Genomic DNA, 22,897 nt, shown 5'->3' on the forward strand with positions numbered 1-22,897 from the left:
ATTGCCACTACGCTACCTGTGAAGCAGGCCTTCTTGCAGTTAGGCAGAACTCATACCTCCCCAATGTCTAGTTTTCAGTGAGACATTCAGTTATTAACAGAGAAAAGCTGCACTGGCGCATGAGAATCCCAAGGCAGCAGCTTCAGCTGATTTGTCAGGTTTATGATGAGAGATTGTGTAGAATGGGCCTATACTCTTTGGAGTTTAGAAGAATGAGAGGTGATCTCATTGAAATGTGTAAGATTCTGAGGGGGATTGACAGGGTAGATGCTGAGAGGCTGTTTTCCCCTGGCTTATCTCCGGATAAGGGGTCGGCCACTTAAGACCGAGATGAGGAGGAATTTCTTCACTCAGGGTTGTGAATCTTTGGAATTCTCTATCACAAAGGGCTGTGGATGCTGAATCGTTTAGTATATTCAAGACTGAGATCGATAGATTTTGGGGCACTGAGGGAATCCAGGGATATGGGGATCGGGCGGGAAAGTGGAGTTGAGATCGGCGATCAGCCATGATCTTATTGAATGGCGGAGCAGGCTCGAGGGGCCGTATGGCCAACTCCTGCTCCTAATTCTTATGTTCTTCTAGAAAGCAGTGCTTCCAAACCCCGCCGCGTGCTGTCCCGAATTCTACCCTTTCAACACGTTGCCGATTGAGGCGTGGGAAGAGATTTGCAGATATGATTTGTCACTGGAGAAAGCCAGCGCGCAATGTTTCAGCGTAACCTGAAAGGAGGGATAAAATGGGCCGAAAGTTCCTTCGGAGGGCAAAAGAAAACCTTCGACCTAGAATTTCAAAGTTGGGAACAGTTTCCAAGGTAAAACTTGACAGCCAATTGAAGGAAATAAAAGAAATGACGAATGAATCTTGTTTTAGTGGTGTTGATGATTGAGGGAGGAATGTTGGCCCGGACAGCGGAACGCCCTGCTCTTCTTTGAATAGTGCCGTGGGATCTTTTTTTACATTCACCGGCACAGGCAGGCAGGGCCTCGGTTTCAACCTCCTAATCGAATCATGGCACCTCCGACAACACTGCACTATTGCACTGAAGTGTCAGCCTAGTCTTTGTGCTGGGGTCTGTGGTGGGCTTTAAACCCACAATCTTTGACTTACAAGGCGAGCGAACAAAGCTCGACATGTACACATTTAAGGGGTAGCATGCATTATCTGCAGGAAAATAGCTCGAAAGATAGAGTGTTAAGAAAGGGATTTGACAGATCCAAGTGAAGATATAGCTCTTTATTTGCAGGTTTTTCAGCACAGGTACAATGTCGTATGAAAACTGAAAGCGCTATTTAATAATAAGACACCCGTAAAGGGTAAACTCTGATGATGGCCGTGTTCTAGCATCATACAGTTAATATGCTGGGGTGCCGGGCTTCTGGAATGAGTCATCGCTCCATGGCCAAGAACGCAGTGCATTGAACGGTGGAGATTTCTGAGGTGTGTGGTTTTTCAGGCACGTGCTGTACACCAAACCTGAAAAGGATAAACACAGAAATTGCACTTGTCGCATGAGCTGCAGTAGACTGCCAAGTGGCACAATGTATTATCCTTCTGTCCTCTCTCCCTGTCTTTTATTATTTTTGTCTCTTTTTTCTTTTTTTTACCACTCTTCCCAACGTGCCTAAATGTTATCCCACAGTGCTGTTGGGTAGGGATTTCCAAAACTCCCTCCCTAGCAGCACTGTTGGGAGTACCTTCGCCACACGCACTGCAGCGGTTCAAGAAGGCGGCTCACCACCACCTTCTCAAGGGCAATAAATGCTGGCCTTGCCAGCGACACCCACATTCTGAGAATTATAATTAAAAATAATAATTTTATGGCGCAGCATGTATGTATGGCAGTGTCTTTGCATCTTAGGGGGCAAAACAAGAGAGCCTGGGAACAGGAGTAAAAAAATGGGGTTTTTAATAAGTGTGCAGAAATTCCCTTTTAACTTTAATTGGATCTAGCCTTGAAGGAAAAAAAATTCAGTGTAATGGGGACAGAGCGGGGGGAGTGGGAATAATTGGATAGCTCTTTCAAAGAGCCGGCACAGGCACGATGGGCCGAATGGCCTCCTCCTGCGCTGTACGATCCTATTTTTTAAAAAAACAGGAAAGTTTAGAGAATTAATGACCAGAAAATTAGAGATTGAGAGAAAGGCGAGGTTTGAAGCTAGAGGTGGACAAGAGGACAAGCTGTGAAGCAGATAAAATGTCGCGATCTCTAGAGCCAGTGACGGGATAGTCACCGTGCCCAGCTGGAGACGGTGGGTGTGACACCCACACATCAGTGCAACACCAAAAACTTTGCCTGTTGCTAACGTGGAGAGCATCCTGAATGAAAACCTGAGGCAAAATGACAAGAGGGAAGAGGAAACTGCATTGGAAGCTCTCTCAACTTTTCAGTCAGAGTCGGAAGGTACCTTTGAGATCTTCGTAGAGGAAAATGTCTGGGGAAAAAAGCTAAATAGGCCTACAATTTTCCACCGATCCTTAAGAGCTGTTGAACTTGCAACACTCCTGAGCTGTGAAAATCTAGAAGGAGAATTATAACACTGACCACAAAGTGACTTTTTAGCAGCTCGATTGCTGGGAGAATCTGCATTTCAGCAGTTTAAGGTAGCTGTCGATTTTGTGCGTGTCACGGCGGAAGCAGTGCAGGAGACTATAGAGCTGGAACATTATCGAGTCTCTGTCTTCAGCTAAAGGTTGCTCCCATTGCAGCACCTGCTGAATGACTCGCCTATGCTGTCCCACCTGAAATGGAAACGAGAAGCATTTTGCTGGTAAATACGTAATAACAATCGCCCGTGTGCTCGCTGACCTACATTAGCTCCCGGTCCGGCAACGCCTCGATGTAAAAATTCTCCTCCTTGTGTTCAAATCCATTCATGGGCTTCACCCATCCCTCTGACCTCCGGTCGCACAACCTCCCCCACCCCCTCGAGATCTCTGCGCCCCTCCAATTCTGGCCTCTTGCGCATTGCCGATTTTTATCACTCCACCATTGGCGGCCGTGCCTTTAGCTGCCTAGGCCCAAAGCTCTGGAATTTCCTTCCTAAACTTCGCTACCTCTCCTTTTAACTCACTCCTTAAAACCTACCTCTTTGACCAAGCTTTTGGTCACCTTTCTCGTTTCTCTATGTGGCTCGGTGTCAAATTTTGTTTGATATCGCTCCTGTGAAGCACCTTGGGACGTTTCACTACGTTAAAGGTGCTATATAAATACAAATTATGGAAGCCTTGAGGAAATTCTCGGCACTAGAGTTAGGACAGGATCAGGCTGCGCTCCAGTTCCCTCTGCAGTTAACCTATTGGTGCTCACTGTCTAGCCTGATGCCTCTGGAACCCTGCCAAGTGTTAGCCCCTTCAGGACAGGAAGGGAGAAACTAGCACAACAAAACCCTCCAGTCTACTGGGATCTGAGCCGCTCTAACTGACAGTTCACATAGAAATTTACGGCACAGAAGGAGGCCATTCGGCCCATCATGTCAGTGCTAATCCTGTTGCCCTGCGCCCTCTCTACCAGGTGTCAGCCGTGGCTCTGGGTCACACTCTCGCCTCTGAACCAGAAGGTTGTGGGTTCAAGTCCCACTCCAAGGGACTTGAGCACAAAAATCTAGGCTGACACACCAGTGGAGTACTGAGGGAGCGCTGCACTGTCGGATGAGGCATTAAGCCTGAGGCCCCCTCTGCCCCCTCAGGTGGACGTAAAAGATCTCATGGCACTATCTCGGAGAGGAGCAGAGGACTTATCCCTGGAGTCCTGGCCAACATTTATCCCTCGTCTAACAGTGGGGGAAAAAAAAACCCTCAGATTATTTGGTCATTATCACATTGCTGTTTGTGGGTGCTTGCTGTGCGCAAATTGGCTACAGCATTTCCCTACGTTACAGCAGTGACCACACTTCAGAAATGCTTCATTGGCTGTAAAGCGCTGTGGGACGTCCTGAGGTCGTTAAAGACACTATAGTTCTTTTTTTTCTTCCTTGTACCTTCACATCGGTGTAACTGTACCTACCTGCTCGCTTATCTTATTCAATCCTTTCACAAGCTGCTTCATTTGCTTGGCAATCTTCACTGATTTACTCAACATGGAGCTGGTGATCCCATAGGTGTCGCTGAATTCGGAGATCACGTACTGCAGAGGGTCTCGCCAAGAATGTAGAACAGCAATTGCAAGGTTCAGCAGCTGCTCATGCTGAAAGTCAAACACGTTGAAAATTAATTTAAATTTTTTTAAAAATAAGACCATAAGAATTAAGAGCAGGAGTAGGCCATATGGCCCCTATTGCCTGCTCCGCCATTCAGTACAATCATAGCTGAGCTTTGACCTCACTTTCCCGCCCGACCCCCATATCCCTTGATTCCTCTAGAGTCCAATAATCTTATCTATCTCAGCCTTGAATACTCAATGACTCATAGAAACATAGACGATAGGAGCAGGAGTAGGCCATTCGGCCCCTCGAGCCTGCTGCGCCATTCAATGAGATCATGGCTGATCATCCAAATTCAGTACCCTGTCCCTGCTTTCTCCCCATATCCCTTGATCCCTTTAGCCTTAAGAAATATATCTAACTCCTTCTTGAATATATTTAATGAATTGGCCTCAACTGCCTTCTGTGGTGGAGAATTCCACAGGTTCACCACCCTCTGGGTGAAGAAATTCATCCTCATTTTAGTCCTAAATGGCTTACCCCTTATCCTTAGGCTACGACCCCTGGTTCTGGACTCCCCCGCCATCAGAAACATCCTTCCTGCATCTAGTCTGTCCAGGCCTGACAGAAATTTATAGGTTTCGATGAGATCCCCTCTCAATCTTCTAAACTCCAGTGAGTATAAGCCCAATCGACACAATCTCTCCTCATATGTCATTCCTGCCATCCCAGGTATCAGCCTGGTGAATCTTCGCTGCACTCCCTCCATGGCCAGAACGTCCTTCCTCAGCCCTTTGGGGTAGAGAATTCCAAAGATTCACAACCCTCTGAGTGAAGAAATTTCTCCCCATTTCAGCTCTGAACGGCCGACCCCTTATCCTGAGACTATGCCCCCTAGTTCTAGACTCTCCAGCCAGGGGAAACAACCTCTCAGCATCTACCCTGTCAATCCCCCTCAGAATCTTGTATGTTTCAATGAGATCACCTCTCCAGAGAGTATAGGCTCATTCTACTCAATCTTTTATCAGTTTTTATCCTCTGCTGCTCTTTGTAACTGTTCTTGGCCCTGAAGATGGAGCAGGCAATTTGCACCCAAGTATGCTCTTTTGGTGTCCTACACTGTCTAATAGCCCACTGGCATTCACTATCTAGGCTCCCACAGAAAGAATGGCCATTTGAGTGAGGCAACGGAGGCCGGCAATGCCCTTGGAACTGTCGCCCAGCAGTCAACGCCATCGAGAGGAGTAGGGGGGGGAGAAAACCCCAATAGTAATTTGTAGGCTTTTGCAGCACAGTAGAAGGAAGGGGAAAAATAGGGAGCGAGTGGTCTGGAGGGAGGTGGGGGAGCCGGGAAATTAGTTTCCTTCCCACCCCAACCAAAAATGTGTGCCCTGGTGAATTGGCCAAAGAAACTGCACGGACAGCATTCATGGATACGATGGGCCAAATGAGCTCCTCCATGAATGCCGTCAGTGCAGTGTCTTTGGCCAATTCACCAGGCAAAAGGGTAGCTATTCACACTGGCAGAAGGTGGGAAGTGGTGTTCCACAAGGATCACTGCTGGGACCACTGTTGTTCACAATTTATATTAACGATTTAGACTTTGGAATCAAAAACACAATTTCTGAATTTGTGGACGACACCAAATTGGGGGAGATAGTCAATACTGAGGAGGACTGCAACAGATTACAAGAAGATATTTATAAACTTGCAGAATGGGCATATAATTGGCAAATCATATTCAACACAGATAAATGTGAGGTATTACATTTTGGTAAGAAGAATAGGGAGGTCACATATTACTTGGAAAATAAGAATCTAAATTGGGTGCAAGAGCAAAGGGATCTCAGAGTACAAATACACAAATCAGGAAAAGTATCAACACAAGTTAACAAGGTCATAAAAAAGCAAACCAAGCACTAGGGTTTATTTCTATGGGATAGAATTGAAAAGTAGGGAAGTTATGCTAAGCCTGTATCGAACCTTGGTTAGACCACACTTGGAGCACTGCATACAATTCTGGTCGCCATATTATAAAAAGGATACCGAGGCACTGGAGAGGGTGCAGAGAAGATTTACAAGGATGATACCAGAAATGCGAGGGTATACCTATCAGGAAAGGATGAACAGGCTGGGTCTCTTTTCTCTTGAAAAGAGAAGGCTGAGGGGTGACCTAATAGAGGGCTTTAAAATTAGGAAAGGTTTTGATAGAGTGGATACAGAGAGAATGTTTCCACTTGTGGGGAAGAGCATAACTAGAGGCCATCAATATAAGATAGTCACCAAGAAATCCAATCGGGAATTCAGGAGAAACTTCTTTACCCAGAGAGTGGTGAGAATGTGGAACTCACTACCACAGGGAGTGGTTGAAGCGAATAGTATAGATGCATTTAAGGGGAGGCTAGACAAGCATATGAGGGAGAAGGGAATAGCGGGTGATGCTGTAGAGTTAGATGAGGAAAGACGGGAGGAGGCTCGAGTGGAGCATAAACACCGGCATAGACTGGTTGGGCCGAATGGCCTGTTTCTGTGCTCTATATCCTATGTTTCTTTAACTCGTTTCGGCAGAAATACTCACACTTGTGCTTAATGCTTCTTCCTTGTTCTGAGGTGTCACTATGGAGGAGGTGTGGCAGCTGTTAATAGCCCTGAAAATAAGCTGTTGCCCTTGCATAAAATGCTGGTTCTGTTAAAAGAAAGAGCATAAGAATTTCTAGCACCAGAAAACTTGTCCCTGCCCTAACTACCTGCCTTCTCACCCTATCGCTCTGCACTCCAGAATTCCATCAATTGTCTGTGCTTCAAAACAGAAAGCGTAATTCATCGACTGTTAAAAGAAAAAGAAAGACTTGCATTTCTGCAGTGCCTTTCACAACCTCAGGACCTCCCAAAGTGTTTTGCAACCAATGTACTTTCGAAGTGCAGTCACTGCTGTAATGCAGGACACACACACAGCAGGGTTCCACAAGCAGCAATGTGATGATGATCAGATAATCGGCTTTAATGATGTTGGTTGAGGGATAAACATTGGGCAGGAATCAAATCATGAGGGGCTCGGGACAGAGCAGCTAGAGAAAAAACTCTTCCCATTGGCGGAAGAGTCGAGAACCAGAGGACACAGATTTAAGGTAGAAGAGCCAAAGGCGACTTGAAGAAAAACTTTTTTTACGCAGCGAGTGGTTAGGATCTGGAATGCACTGCCTGAAAGGGTGGTGGAGGCAGACTCAAATCATAAGAACATAAGAAATAGGAGCAGGAGTAGGCCATTTGGCCCTTTGTGGCTTTCGAAAGAGAATTGGCTAAGTACCTGAAGGAAACAAAATTACAGGGCTACAGGGAAAGGGCGGGGGAGTGGGACTAGCTGAAGTGTTCTTGCAGAGAGCCGGCACGGGCTCGACGGGCCAAATGGCCGCCTGCTGTGCAGTAACTATTCTTTGATTCTAGGACAGAACTTCTCTTCTTGGAATAGTGCCCTGGGATCCACCTGAGAGGGCAGACGGGGCCTCGGTTTAACGTCACAACTGAAAGACGGCAGTGCAGCACTCCCTTCAGTATTACACTAGAGCGTCAGCCTAGATTATGGGATCAAATCTCTAGAGTGGAGCTAGGAACCCACAACCTTCTGCCGCAGAGACGAGAGTGCAACCGACTGAGCCACAGCAGAAACCTGCTCAAGTGGTGTCCTGGAGTGTAGGCTTTGCTGCTTCATTACGGTTTCTCAACGGTACAATGAAATGTAGTTGAACATTTGAGTCACAATCTCTCTGGTTAACATTTTATTTTAAGTAAAGGTCTATTTGTGTTTAGGGATCAAATTTATGAAATGTAGGACAGGGTACTTTCTAAATGGTGAAAAGCTAAAACCAGTGGGGGTCCAAAGAGACTTGGGGGGTCCAGGTACATAGATCATTAAAATGTCATGAACAGGTACAGAAAATAATCAGAAAGGCTAATGGAATGCTGGCCTTTATATCTAGAGGACTAGAGTACAAGGGGGTAGAAGTTATGCTGCAGCTGTACAAAACCCTGGTTAGACCACACCTGGAGCACTGTGAGCAGATCTGGGCACCACACCTTAGGAAGGATATATTGGTCTTGGAGGGAGTGCAGCGTAGGTTTACCAGAATGATACCCGGACCCCAAGGGTTAAGTTACAAAGAGCGATTACACAAATTAGGGTTGTATTCCCTAGAATTTAACAAAGTTTTCAAGATATTAAGGGGAACAGATAGGGTAGATAGAGTGAAACTATTTCTGCTGGTTGGGGAGTCTAGGACTAAGGGACATAGTCTAAAAGTTAGAGCCAGACCTTTCAGGAGTGAAGTTAGGAAACACTTCTATACACAAAGGAGGTAGAAGTTTGGAACTCTGTTCCGCAAACAGCAATTGATGCTGGGTCAATTGTTAAATTTAAATCTGAGATTGATAGCTTTCTGTTAACCAAAGGTATTAAGGGATATGGGGCAAAGGCGGGTATATGGAGTTATGTCACAGATCAGCCATGATCTCATTGAATGATAGAACAGGCGCGAGGGGCTGAATGGCCTCCTCTTCCTATGTTCCTAAATTTGCTTGGGAATTTTCTGAAATTAACTTTTATACACAAAAAAAATGACGAGGTTTAATTGTCGAGCCGAATCTCAAATCTGCCTTTGGCACAGACAAGGATCTGGTCAGTGATGTGGGGGTGAGTGAAATAGGACATGGATGCAGCAAGAAAACTAATAATCTTATAGAGTTGCTGTTTATTCAGCAGGGTAAGGGTCATTACCAGTATAAATGTGCCGAGTTTATTCAGCAGGGTAAGAATTAATCATAGATTCAGCGCAGAAACAGTTCATATGACCCCCCCTTATACCTTTGCAAGTGCTGACTCCCCCACTGCAGTTATCTCATCCCATTTCCCTGCTCTTGCCCTGTATCCTTTAATATCTTTCTGCTTCAAGTGTTTATCCAATTCTCCCTTAAATGTCGTGCTGGATTTGACTTCAACTGATGGTAATGTGTTTCATATTCTAATAACCCTCTTTGTGAGCAATCTCTGTTCAAATCCTGCCATGGCCCCTCCCTATCTCTGTAACCTCTCCCAGCCCTACAACCCTCCGAGATCTCTCCGCTCCTGCAATTCTGGCCTCTTGTGCATCCCCCACATACTTTGCCCCACCGCTGGCGGCCGTGCCTTCAGCTGCCGAGGCCCTAAGCTCTGGAATTCCCTCCTAAACCTCTCCGCCTCTCTATCTCTCTCTGCCTTTAAGACTCTCCTTAAATCCTACCTCTTTGACCAAGCTTTAACTCGCATGTCCTAATGCCTCCTTCTTTGGCTCAGTGTCAGTTTTGTATCTGATTGCGCTTCACAGGAGCGCCTTAGGACGTTTTACTGCATTAAAAGTGCTATATGAATGCAAGTTGTTGTTGAAATGTTAACCTCTTGATATTACTAACACTAATCTTCAATCAATGCCCATCTGTTACCAATTCACCAACTGGAATAAATAATTGTTTGCTATTTGCCCTCTCGGACTCTTTCAGAATTTTGAAGACTCTTGTTCGATCCCTTGATCTTGTCTGCTCCCGTGAACATTGCCTTCGTTTTCTTCACGTCTCTCACTCAATCTAGATACATGGTTGTCGGGCAGACTCTTTGGAAAAAGCTGCTTGGGTTTGAGATAAATGTACTCACAAATTCATTGTATGTATCCGTGGAGAGAGTATGCATCTGGTGGGAGAGCTCAACGACACGATCAAACAATTCACATATCGAAATTGGTTGGTTTTCTCCATGCCCATTGACGCATGAGGGCAAAGACATCTCGCTATCCCTGGCCTGAGCACCAAACACCAACACTATCATGGAAAGTAGACCTAGGAGAGAGAAAAAAGGATACAAATAACTTAATGAAATGGTACCAAAGCACAGATCAAGTAGTCTTTCGAGGGAACAGGGTGGTGCACTGGGCCAGACACTGAACTTTCACCTCTGGGGCCCGGGTTCAAATCCAGTCCACACTGATACGATGGAACTCTCCTCCGGTTGGACGAGCCCTATCTGAAATAAGCATGGGCAGTCTCCAAGGCGTTCTTAGTGGGCACAGATTCCCACAGAACAGATCTTCTAAATTAGTATTAATTGGTAGTCTTGCTCAGAAAGGCTGCTGTGGGAAATACAGGATACTTTCTTGTATCCGGCACTGACGGGACCGAGCTGGTGCCGTCCCATCAAAACTGCCATAGAAACCAGCGCCAATGTTAAAACATACGGAGCTTCTGAGCTCCGTCTGAAACAACAAACCCTGTTGCAGTCGGCGCAGCTTGCAAGCGTCTCTGTAGCTAAGCAACAGCTTCAACTAGACGCTTACAGAACCTGACTGGAGAAAAAAAGCGACGAAAAGTAAAAAAACTTATCTGCACCGACTCCTGAATTTTGCCGGTGGATAGAGCTTTCCGGATATTTAACCTCCGGTTAAACGAAAGTTTCCTGTAGCATTGTATTAGCTGAGGCACGTTGTTGGGGCAAAGTAGAGGGAGCCCTCCGAGATCTCTGCGCTGCTCCAATTCAGACCTCTTGTGCATTCCCGATTTTCATCGCTCCACCATTGGTGGCTGTGCCCTAAGCTCTGGAATTCCCTCCCTCAACATCTCTACCTCCCTCTCCTCCGTAAAGACACTCCTTATTACACGTATAAGTGTGCAATACTTATTCTGGCCAGAATCCCACCTTTCACCCTCCATAAACTAAAGCTCTGCTGCCCGTATCCTAACTCGCACCAAGTCCCATTCACCCATCACCGCCGTGCTCGCTGACCTACATTGGCTCCTGGTCTGGCAATGCCTCGATTTAAAAATTCTCATCCTTCTTCAAATCCCTCTATGCCCTCGCCCCCCTCCCTATCTCTGTAACCCCCTACAACCCTTTGAGAACTCTGCACTCCTCCAATTCTGGCCTCTTGTACATCCCCAGTTTTCATCACTCCACCATTGGCAGTCATACCTTCAGCTGCCTAGGCCTTCAGCTCTGGAATTCCCTCCTTAAAACTCTCCACCTCTTTCTCCTCCTTTAAGACGCTCATTCAAAACTATCCCCTTAAACAAGCTTTTGGTCACCTTATGTGGTTCAGTATCAAATTGTGTTTGAAAATCGCTCCTGTGAAGTGCCTGGGGATGTTTTACTACGTTAAAGGCACTCTATAAATGCAAGTTGTTGTTGTAGCTATCCTGTGCTATATCTGACCTGGAAGCGGTTGATGGGTACCTGAAATGCAAAGTGTTCCATTCCCCAGCACTACCATCCTGCACTCTGATGAGTTCTGCACATAAAGTTTGCGTTTGAAATTGGGGCAGAAATGTAGTAGCCGAGGGTCTGGAGGTTGTATGAAAGAATTAAAGTGAAAAATTTGCCATTGTGTTCAGGACCATTTCATCAAGTCCCCATCTTTACACTTTCCCTTCATTGGGTGAGGGGTTTTATGTTGTATATTTTGTTCTCCATACTCCAACCTCAGGATGCTGATAATACCCAGAATTATTTTTTTACTATTTCATGCTGGACGCCAAGAGACTGCGATGGAGGGAGAGCTGTCCCGCCATTCCTTGTGATAGGGAAAGGCTTCTATTCAACAGCCCCTAGCCGTGAATTTTGACTTGAGGACGGTTTGCAACTGAAAATCTCAACTAGGATTTGCCCAATGTCCGCGGCTCACTTTCATTGTCCCAATTTTGGTTAAAAGGCACGGGATCCATTGCGACATCTGGTGTTTGAAACACTGAAAGCGATGCACCATGATGGCATAAACTTTCAGAGCCTGACCAGCTTTGGCATCAAGAAAGTTGGCATAGAAAGCTCCCGCAATTGTTGAGTTGGTGCAGGTGCAGTGCTTAACGTGGAACGGAGTCGTAAAGCATAAGAAACATATGAAACATATAAGATGATAAGATTCTGAGGGAGATTGGCAGGGTAGATGCTGAGAGGTGGTTTCCCCTGGCTGGACAGTCTAGAACCAGGGGTCACAGTCTTAGGATAAGGGGGTCGGCCATTTAGGACTGAGATGAGGAAAAATTTCTCCACTCAGAGGGTTGTGAATCTTTGGAATTCTCTATCCCAAAGGGCTGTGGATGCTGACTCATTGAATATATTCAAGGCTGAGATCGATAGATTGTTGAACTCTCGGAAATCAAGGGATATGGGAATTGGGAGGGAAGTGGAGATGAGGTCCAAGATCATCCATGATCTTATTGAATATCGGAGCAGGCTCGAGGGTCCATATGGCCTACTCCTCCTAATTCTTATAGAAACATAGAAGATAGGAGCAGGAGTAGGCCATTCGGCTCCTCGAGCCTGTTCCGCCATTTAATGAGATCATGGCTGATCATCCAAACTCAGTACCCTGTCCCTGCTTTCTCCCCATATCCCTTGATCACTTTAGCCTTAAGAAATATATCCAACTCCTTCTTGAATATATTTAATGAATTGGCCTCTACTGCCTTCTGTGGTAGAGAATTCCACAGGTTCACCACTCTCTGGGTGAAGAAATTCCTCCTCATCTTAGTCCTAAATGGCTTACCCCTCATCCTTAGACTGTGACTCCTGGTTCTGGACTCCCCGCCATCGGGAACATCCTTCCTGCATCTAGTCTGTCTAGTCCTGTTAGAATTTTATAAGTTTCAATGAGATCCCCTCTCATTCTTCTAAACTCTAGCAAATATAAGCCTAATCGACCCAATCTCTCCTCATACGTCATTCCTTCCATCCCAGGTATCAGTCTGGTGAATCTTCGCTGCACTCTCTCCATGGCAAGAACATCCTACCTCAGATAAGGCGACCAAAACTGCACACAATACTCAAGGTATGGTCTCACCAAGGCCCTGTATAACTGCAGCAAGACATCCTTGCTCCTGTACTCGAATCCTCTCGCTTTGAAGGCCAACATACCATTTGCCTTCTTAACCGCCTGCTGCACCTGCATGCTTACCTTCAGCGACCCAGTTGTACTTCCCCTTTTCCCAATCTATTGCCATTCAGATAATAATCTGTCTTCCTGTTTTGCCACCGAAGTTGATAACCTCACATTTATCCACATTATACTGCATCTGCCATGCATCTGCCCAATCACCCAACCTGTCCAAATCATACTGGAGTTTCTCTGCATCCTCCTCACAGCACACGCACCCACCCAGCTTTGTGTCATCTGCAAACTTGGACATATTACATCTAGTTCCCTCGTCTAGATCATTTATATATATTGTGACTAGCTGGGGTCCTAGCACCAATCCCTGCGGTACCCCACTAGTCACTGCCTGCCACTCGGAAAAAGACCCATTTATTCCAACTCTTTGCTTCCTGTCTGCCAACCAGTTCTCTATCCAAGTCAGTACCTTACCCCCAATCCCATGTGCTTTAACTTTGCATGCTAATCTCTTATGTGGGACCTTATTGAAAGCCTTCTGAAAGTCCAAATACACAACATTCACTGGTTCTCCCTTATCTATTCTACCAGTTACATCCTCAAAAAATTCCAGTAGTTTAGTCAAGCACAATTTACCTTTTGTAAATCCATGTTGACTTTGTCCGATCATGTCACTGTTTTCCAAGTGCTCTGCTATTATGCTCTTGAAGTTCCAGGTTGCATCCCCAGACCATGCTGATCTCAACCAGGACTATTGAGGTGCTAACATTGGCACAGTAGCTGGGCTAAAGAGAGGGTAGCTGGGGAAAGCAGCCAGAGTTTCTGCTCCTGTTTGCTATCCTTTGACCCTTTCCTGACCGCACCCCCCCCCCCCAATTCTCCCAACCCATTGGATAGTGTGCAGGTGTAGACCTAAGTGATTGAGCTCGCCATGTATTGTCTTCTACAGTCAAACGCCTACATTGACAGTTCAGGCTCACACATGAAGAGCAGCCACTTGGGCCAGATACTCTGAGGGTGGTTCAGCTGGTTTCTGTGGAATGGTACCCCAGCATGTGTCATTCCCTTCGGAAGAAGAGGGGAGAGAATTGGAGAGCGGCGAGAAGCAAAAAAAAGTCCTTCACGAAGAGGAAAATTCCTTTTTGTACGAATGCATGAATTATAGTTACACAGTTTGTGCCATTAAACCACTATTTTAACCTATTCACCCGGTGGGAATGGGGCAGGTTCGGGGGTGCGGTGGCAGGGGGTGGGGGGGGGGGGGGAGTGTTGGGGAACACCCGTTTTACACCCCGCCCAATTTTATGCCCCATTGACTTCAAATGGGCGTTGAGTTGGGTTAAAATGGAAGGCTGTACAGTTTCCAGGCTGCAAACAACATGTGGAGGGAGGAAAGCTTACTGTGAGAGAGCCCAGAGACAGGAACCCCCCTGAGCAGCCTGCGCACACTGCCTGTCCAACCTCGTACATGAAGAATGGCCACTTTTGAGGCCTGCCTGTGGAACTGTACTGAAAGGCCAGTCAGTGCCTTTATGAGAGGAGAGGAAAAAACGGAGGTGAAAACAAGTAAAGAATTGAAGTGTCCCTTCATTTAAATTAGCCATTATAATAGTCAGGAGCCACCTTGAAGTAAAACAACCCTGCGATACTAAAACCCACCATCAGTTGTCTCCTCCTGGCCCATGTTACCCAAGTTACGATAAGACTTTTGTTTCAAACTAGTTGTGTTCTTAACCTTTAAAAAGGGCAGCTAACAATAATGAAGGAGCCTATTTCTGTAACCATCTTCAGTCCTGCAATCCTTGGAGAACAACCCCGGCCTCTTGTCTCTGCCCCACTCCCTACGCCCCACCTTTGGTGGCCGTGCCTTCAGCCGTCTCGGGCCCAAACCTCTTCGCTGCTCCACCTCGCTCTCCTCCTTTAAGACGCAGCTTACAACCTACCCCTTTGACAAAAGCATTTGGTCACCCGCCCTAATGTCTCCTCCTTTGGCTCGGTGTCAAATTCTGTCTGATCACGCTCCTGTGCAGCGCCCTGGGACGTTTTACTGCGTTACAGGGGCTATATAAATGCAAGTTGTTGTTGTAATAAGGTGGAGCCACAGCAAATGATGGTACCTAGAAGACCTGCAACAGATGAATGAAGCCTCTCTTACCCACTGACTGTACCCAATGCAGAAGAAGCCGCTGTGTGTGCCAGAAACACACTGAGGAAGGACGTTCTGGCCATGGAGGGAGTGCAGCGAAGATTCACCAGGCTGATACCTGGGATGGCAGGAATGACGTATGAGGAGAGATTGTGTCGATTGGGCTTATACTCACTGGAGTTTAGAAGATTGAGAGGGGATCTCATCGAAACCTATAAAATTCTGTCAGCCCTGGACAGACTAGATGCAGGAAGGATGTTTCTGATGGCCCGGGAGTCTAGAACCAGGGGTCACAGTCTAAGGATAAGGGGTAAGCCATTTAGGACTGAAATGAGGAGGAATTTCTTCACCCAGAGAGTGGTGAACCTGTGGAATTCTCTGCCACAGAGGGCGGTGGAGGCCAGTTCATTAAATATATTCAAGAAGGAGTTGGATATATTTCTTAAGGCTAAAGGGATCAAGGGATATGGGGAGAAGTCAGGGACAGGGTACTGAATTTGGATGATCAGCCATGATCTCATTGAATGGCGGAGCAGGCTCGAAGGGCTGAATGGCCTACTCCTGCTCCTATCTTCTATGTTTCTATGAAACAGAACTGGGTGCATCTGAAGTCTGGTCTGCCCTGCTCACAAGGGCAGGGGGAGCAATACAAACCTGCAGCAGCAACAACCTCCGTCTTTCAGATGAGACATCTCAGGTGAATATCAAAGATCCCATGGCGCTATTCGAAGATGAGCAGGAGAGATCCCCCCCAGTGCCCTGGTCAATGATTATCCCTCAACCAATATCACTGCAAAAAAAATGATTATCTCGTCATTGGTGTTTGTGGAAGCTTGCTGTGCACAAATTGGCTGCCGTGTTTCCACCATTACAACAATGACTGCACTCCAAAAAAAAAAGTACTTCATTGGCTGAAATGTTTTGGGACGTCCTGAGGCCGTGAAAGGCGCTATTTTTGTTCAAGACCAGAGCAATCATGAAGGAATACAGAAGGTATCATCACCTCTTTGTTGAGGGGGGCGGGGAGGGGTTTCAAAGCTCCTCACTGTGAAAACACATCATCTCCTCCAATCCAGTGTCCTCCACAACAGCAAACTTGCTACAAAAGAAATCAGTTAACCAGCTACTTCACCCCACACCCCATGGTCATCTGTAAGGATCCTACGTGAAGTGACTGGTCAGTCTGAACCCAATTCCTGGTGGCCATGATCCCACAGCACACGAACGGCACCCTAATTACTCACTCCGGGACCTCATAGGATGACTGTGTGTGAAATGGAGGATCGCCATACTGGCACACAGTAGGAGGCGCTCTTCTGAATTTGGGTCTCAGCCGCATGGTTGGGGCAGAGTTAAGGGAGCTTTGCTCTGCCTCTAACCCATGCTCTATTTGCCCCCTGGGAGCCCTTGATGCCTCAGATGAAAAGCATTCCATTCCCCAACACTAACATCCTTTACTTCGATGAGTGCAAAAGGTCTTTCTAAAAACACAAACGATAAGAGAAGTCCGTACCTTTAAGAGAAATGCAGCCACAGATTTGAAGGATGACCATTGCTGTCTGATATTGGCTTAAACAGTGAGAACCAAAACCTCAACTTGTCCTTTTGCTTACCAAAGGATTCGGAGAGATTTATATACCTGGTTATAATCATATTCATTAACTACATTGCTGCACATGCTCCCTCAAACAATTAATATTCAGTTAACACCTTTAACCACACAATTAGTCACTTGTTGGAAAGATATTGTTTGCGACTGGTCGGTTAATATTTAGTTTCTTTCCCCCCGCTCAATTGCGTCAAAACCTGTATCTCTAACGTCCTTAGATGAGGCTTTACATTAAAACCAAGAACATACATTTTTGGGGGGCAAATAAGAAAGAGAAACATGAGTGGTGGAAAATTGAAATAAAAATCAAAAATGTTGGAAATTTGTAGCACGTCAGTCAGCACCTGAAAAAAGAAAGATAGGTTAACTTAAGAACATAAGAATTAGGAGCAGGAGTAGGCCATACGGCCCCTCGCGCCTGCTCCGTCATTCAATAAGATCATGGCTGATCTTCGACCTCAACTCCACCTTCCCGCCCGATCCCCATATCCATTGATTCCCCTAGAGTACACTCTGCTGGCGTAACCCTTCATCAGAACGGTGTCGCACACAAGACCTCTTTTACTCTCTCTTTCTCCCTCCCCTTTTCTCTCTCTTTGTGGGAACACCACCACCTCCAAGTTCCTCTCCGTGTCGCACACCATTCCGACTTGGAAATATATCGGCCGTTCCTTCATCGTCGCTGGGTCAAAATCCTGGAACTCCCTCCCTAACAGCACTGTGGGAGCACCTTCACCACACGGACTGCAGCGGTTCAAGAAGGTGGCTCACCACCACCTTCTCAAGGGCAATTAGGGATGGACAATAAATGCTGGCCTTGCCAGCGACACCCACATCCCATGAATGAATACAAGAAAATATATATATGTATAAAAATCTGCAAGCACTTCAGGCTGGATTTTCATTGAGGAGGCGTGTAAGAGGCGGGACTATAACTTTCGGGGTTGTAGTCCCACCTCCATCGAGTTGTGGCCAACCCACGTGATTTTCACTTGATTGACCTTGTTGAGCCCGCCCAGCAGGCTCAGCAGGCCAATTAAGGGCCACCCAGCAACAGGTGACGTCACAGATTGACATTTCATCTGTCAAAAGCTTTTGACAAATGAAATATCAGCGTTTCACAGCTCTTTGAAGCTGTCAAACACTGACAATCTGTACTCCAAGTTAATTCCTTCCTCTCAGGCTGATTTAGAGATCTCTCCAGAACAGAAAGCTGAATGCTGCAACTTTTGACAGCTCGCGGCCATTCTGCTTTCTGTGCCGGTGAGATGAGGGACTCCCGAGACCTGAAGGAAGGAAGGCTGTAAAGGTAAGTAAATGTAAGTAAAACTTCTTAAAACACTTTACACACACCAAACACACTTACCTCTGCACTCATGCACCCATCACTCACCTGAACACCGGACATCTCGAACCCTCCAAGCCCTTCAGCCCGACGGTCCGCCTCGCTAACTTGGCGTGGTTTGGAGCCGTCGGGAATCCCACACTTCAGGAATAAAAATAGGGATTAGGCTAAAAACTGCCTGTTAACTACCTGTTGGTTGGGGGCGGGATGGGTTCGTGCCCCCCGATTTCGAGATTTTAACCCCCCACACGCCTCCAATCCTGCCTCCACAGCCCAATGAAAATCCTGCCCTTCATGTCTACAAAATCTTACTTCCTGTTGTCACACCTTTGTGCCAACTTTTTCCATTCTATATCCCTACGTCGTCCCCACATTTACAATGGGAATTTCTTATGTAAACTTGTCACGTTGTGATTACACCTTCCTGCCAGTGGTGGTGCTGTAGTACCAAACAAAAGTTCTTCCCCGGTGTCCTGGACCATATTTATCCCTCAAACAACATCACTAAAAAGATTATCTGGTCATTATAAGTTTGCTGTTTGTGGGAACTTGCTGTGCACAAATTGGCTGCCGTGTTTCCTACATTACAACATCAAAAGTACTTCATTGGCTGTAAAGCGCTTTGGGACGTCCCGAGGTCATGAAAGGCGCTACAGATATGCAAGTCTTTTTTTTTTCTTTCATTGACCATCTTGGAGGTCAGGGGAAGGACACAGTAATGTAAAGGTTATTGTATTTCAGCTGTTTCATATACAGCTACAGGAGGCTCGGCCTACCTGCAGTACCTCCCTCAAATGGTCATTCTTCATATGTGAGGCTAGACAGTGAATGGCAGCAGGAAGCTGAAACGTGGAGGGAAGCCAAGCCTGATCCCTTGCCTCAGTGGGTAGCACTCTCGCCTCTGAATCAGAGGGCCGTAGGTTCAAGTCCCACTCCAGAGACTTGCGTACATAATCTAGGCTGACATTTCAGCGCAGTACGGAGGGAGCGCTGCACTGTCGGAGGTGCCGTCTTTCAGATGAGATGTTAAACTGAGGTTCCGTCTGCCCTCTCAGGTGGACGTAAAAGATCCCACGGCACTGTTCAAAGAAGAGGAGGGGAGTTCTACTCGGTGCCCTGGCCAATATTTACCCCTCAATCAACACCTGGTCAATTATCTAATTGATGTTTGTGGGACCTTGCTATGGGCGCATTGGCTGCCACGTTTCCTACATTTCAACAGTGACTACACTTCATAAGTACTTCACTGGCTTTAAAGCTCTTTGGAATGTCCTGAATCTGTGAAAGGCGCTATAGGAATGCAAGTCCTTTTTTTCCCTTTTGCAGTGATGTCTTAAATGTCTTAATCTAAATGTACACTCTCGGGAGCCACAAGCCTACATTTCGTTGTACTGCACTTGTGCACTAACACTGACAATAAAGTTGATTATTATTATTATTATTATTATTTTTCAGCAGGAATCACACGGTAGAAATCGGGGGAATTCCTACCCCTGATCGCTGTTCCTAAATGTTGAGGTATTTCGGAATGGCAGGGAGGTGAGAGGTCCGACTGAAGCAATCATACGAGTATACTTCTGCAACCAAGTCTATGCTAGTGTGTTTGGAGACATTTGAGATGCACAGCATTTCCACTTCATGCCCTTTTGAAGCATATATTTGCTTATTGATGAGTTGCAGAACTCAATTAGGTTTAAATATTCATGAGCCCGTGCACCCAGAGATAATCCCCCAATCGGCCTGACATTCATTGGTCTGAGTGTCTTTATCTGGAAGTGGAAGAAATCTTTAGGAGATGTCAAAACAAAGATTATTTGTCTTAATCTTTTAGCATGGAGTTCCACATGTCCATATGGTCTCAAAGTCTACACGTAGTTGCCTACGCGCATGGGAAGAGATCGTGTGTCATAGGAAGATAGGAATTGCTAGATGATAAAAGACTAAGGTGCTTCTAGTTCGCCTTCTACCATCCTGGTAATCGTACGATACAACGATAATGGTGATGTGTCCCTTCACTCCCCCTGCCCCCCATTCTCCCCCACCCCCCACCCATGTCTCCTGTGAGCTCCAATTTTATTTTTATTCATTCACGGGATGTGGACGTCGTTGGTAAGGCCGGCATTTATTGCCCATCCCTAATTGCCCTTGAGAAAGTGGTGGTGAGCCACCTTCTTGAACCGCTGCAGTCCATGTGGTGAAGGTGCTCCCACAGCGCTGTTAGGGAGGGAGTTTCAGGATTTTGACCCAGCGACGATGAAGGAACGACGATATATTTCCAAGTCAGGATGGTGTGTGACTCGGAGGGGAACCTGGAGGTGGTGGTGTTCCCATGCGCCTGCTGCCCTTATCCTTCTAGGTGGAAGAGGTCACGGGTTTGGGAGGTGCTGCCGAAGAAGCCTTGGCGAGTTGCTGCAGTGCATCTTGTAGATGGTACACACTGCAGCCACGGTACGCCGGTGGTGGAGGGAGTGAATGTTTAAGGTGGTGAATGGGGTGCCAATCAAATGGGCAGGTTTGTCCTGGATGGTGGCGAGCTTCTTGAGTGTTGTTGGAGCTGCACTCATCCAGGCAATTCCTCAGGTGCCTTCCAATTCCTCGCCCGAACAGTCGCTCTTCAAGTGTGAGCCGAGGTAATGAGTGTCAGCAGGCTACACGACTGTAGAAGGTGTCGTCCTGAGCCTGTCCTTATCCAACTTCAATGCATGCACTTCCCAGCAGGAGTCTCGGTAAAGCCAGGGAGGAGCTCACACTGCTTTCATGTAATGTGCAGGATGAGTGAGTCAGGAAAAGGTAAAAAAGAAACCTGGCTTTGTAAATAGGGGCATTGAATACAAAAACAAGGAAGTCATGCTAAACCTTTTGGTGACAGTGACCATAATTCGGTGAGATTTAAGATAGTCATGGTAAAGGACAAAGATGGACCGGTTTTAGCGGGCTTAAAAGTGGATAAATCCCCAGGCCCAAACGAGATGTATCCCAGGCTGCTGTGTGAGGCAAGGGAAGAAATTTCAGGGGCTCTGACACAAATTTTCAGATCCTCTTTGGCCACAGGGGAGATGCCAGAGGACTGGAGGACAGCTAACATAGTACCATTATTAAAGAAGGGTAGTAGGGATAAACCAGGGAATTACAGGCCAGTGAGCCTAACATCAGTGGTAGGGAAATTATTGGAAAAAATTCTGAGGGACAGAATTAGTCTTCACTTGGAGAGGCAAGGATAGGGGAGATCATGTCTAACCAATTTGATTGAATTTTTCAAGGGGGTGACTAGGTGCGTGGATGAGGGTAGTGCAGTTGATGTAGTCTACATGGACTTCAGTAAGGCTTTTGACAAAGCCCTGCATGGGAGACTGGTCAAGAAGGTAAGAGCTCATGGGATCCAGGGCAATTTGGCACATTGAATCCAAAATTGGCTTAGTGGCAGGAGGCAGAGGGTGATGGTCGAAGGTTGTTTTTGTGACTGGAAGCCTGTGTCCAGTGGGGTACCGCAGGGATCGGTGCTGGGTCCTTTGCTGTTTGTAGTGTACATTAATGATTTAGATATGAATGTAGGAGATATGATCAGTAAGTTCGCAGATGACACGAAAATTGGTGGAGTGGTAAATAGCGAGGAGGGAAGCCTCAGGCTACAGGACGATATAGACAGGTTGGTCAGATGGGCAGAACAGTGGCAAATGGAATTTAACCCTGAAAAGTGTGAGGTGATGCATTTTGGGAGGACTAACAAGGCAAGGGAATAGGGGAGATTTGATAGAGATGTTCAACATTATGAAGGGTTTTGATAGAGTAAATAGGGAGAAACTGTTTCCAGTGGCAGGAGGGTCGGTAACCAGAGGGCACAGATTTAAGATAATTGGCAAAAGTACCAGAGGGGGAGATGAGGAAACATTTTCTTACACAGCAAGTTGTTATGATCTGGAATGCGGGCGGTGGAAGCAGATTCAATAGTAACTTTCAAAAGAGAAATGGAAAAATACTTGAAGGGAAAAAATTTGCAGGGCTGTGGGGAAAGAGCAGAGGGAGTGGGACTAATTGGACTGCTCCTTCAAAGAGCCGGCACAGGCAGGGTGGGCTGAATGGCCTCCTTCTGAGCTGCATCATTCCATGATCCAAACCCTCCAAGATCTCTGCGTTCCTCCAACTCTGGCCTCTTACGCATCCCTCACTCCCTTCGTCCCAACATTGGCGGCCGTGCCTTCAGCCGTCTAGGCCCTAAGCTCTGCAATTCCCTCCCTAAAGGAGAAAGAAGTGGAGAGGCAAAGAGGTTTAGGGAGGGATTCCAGAGTTTCGGCCCCTAGTGTGCTTCTATTCATAGATCCAGTCGACCCAGTTTTGACTGTCTCCAAAGGTGCAGTTTGTGCTTTGTTACACTGGGTGGCACTGTAAGCGTGCATACTGAATTTTAGCAGAAAGGGCGATGCTTTTTGTACTTTACCATATGCAATACACACCCGTTAAAAAGGAACAATTCACTCCTGTCTGGTAGTGTACAGCTCATGTGTTAGCCTCTGCACATATGCAGTACCCACCGAGTTAAAGGACCATTTCAGTCTTGTCTGATACTGTACGGCTCATGTGTGCCTCAGCAGAGTTCCCAACACGAAGCAAAATCCCATGTGCAGGATTGTTAGTGACAAGACATGTACCTGAGGCATCCACATACACCAGAAGATAAATGTAGCTGAAAGGGGCAAAGAGTAGCCTTTGCTTGGACTCCAGGTGATGGCCAACTAGCATTGATATCTTCTCCCTGCC

The 22,897-nt window shown here is 46.5% G+C and overlaps 1 protein-coding gene across 1 annotated transcript in view; it reads right to left on the bottom strand.

Annotated features, from left to right (window-relative positions):
• Nucleotides 1-3,982: 3,982 nt before the first annotated feature.
• The window catches only part of LOC147099534 (prolactin-like), a 28,276-nt gene continuing 9,361 nt past the window's right edge, over nt 3,983-22,897 (bottom strand). The window contains exons 2-3 of the mRNA XM_085969204.1: nt 6,721-6,828; nt 3,983-4,186 (exon numbers count right to left, since the gene is read on the bottom strand). Coding sequence (XP_085825330.1) covers nt 3,983-4,186; nt 6,721-6,828 — 312 coding nt within the window. The remainder of the gene's footprint in view (nt 4,187-6,720; nt 6,829-22,897) is intronic.

The sequence above is a fragment of the Somniosus microcephalus genome, chromosome 28, assembly GCF_052327205.1.
Source record: "Somniosus microcephalus isolate GS21.2 chromosome 28, FLI_Smic_1.0, whole genome shotgun sequence".
NCBI classification, from domain to species: Eukaryota; Metazoa; Chordata; class Chondrichthyes; order Squaliformes; family Somniosidae; genus Somniosus; species Somniosus microcephalus.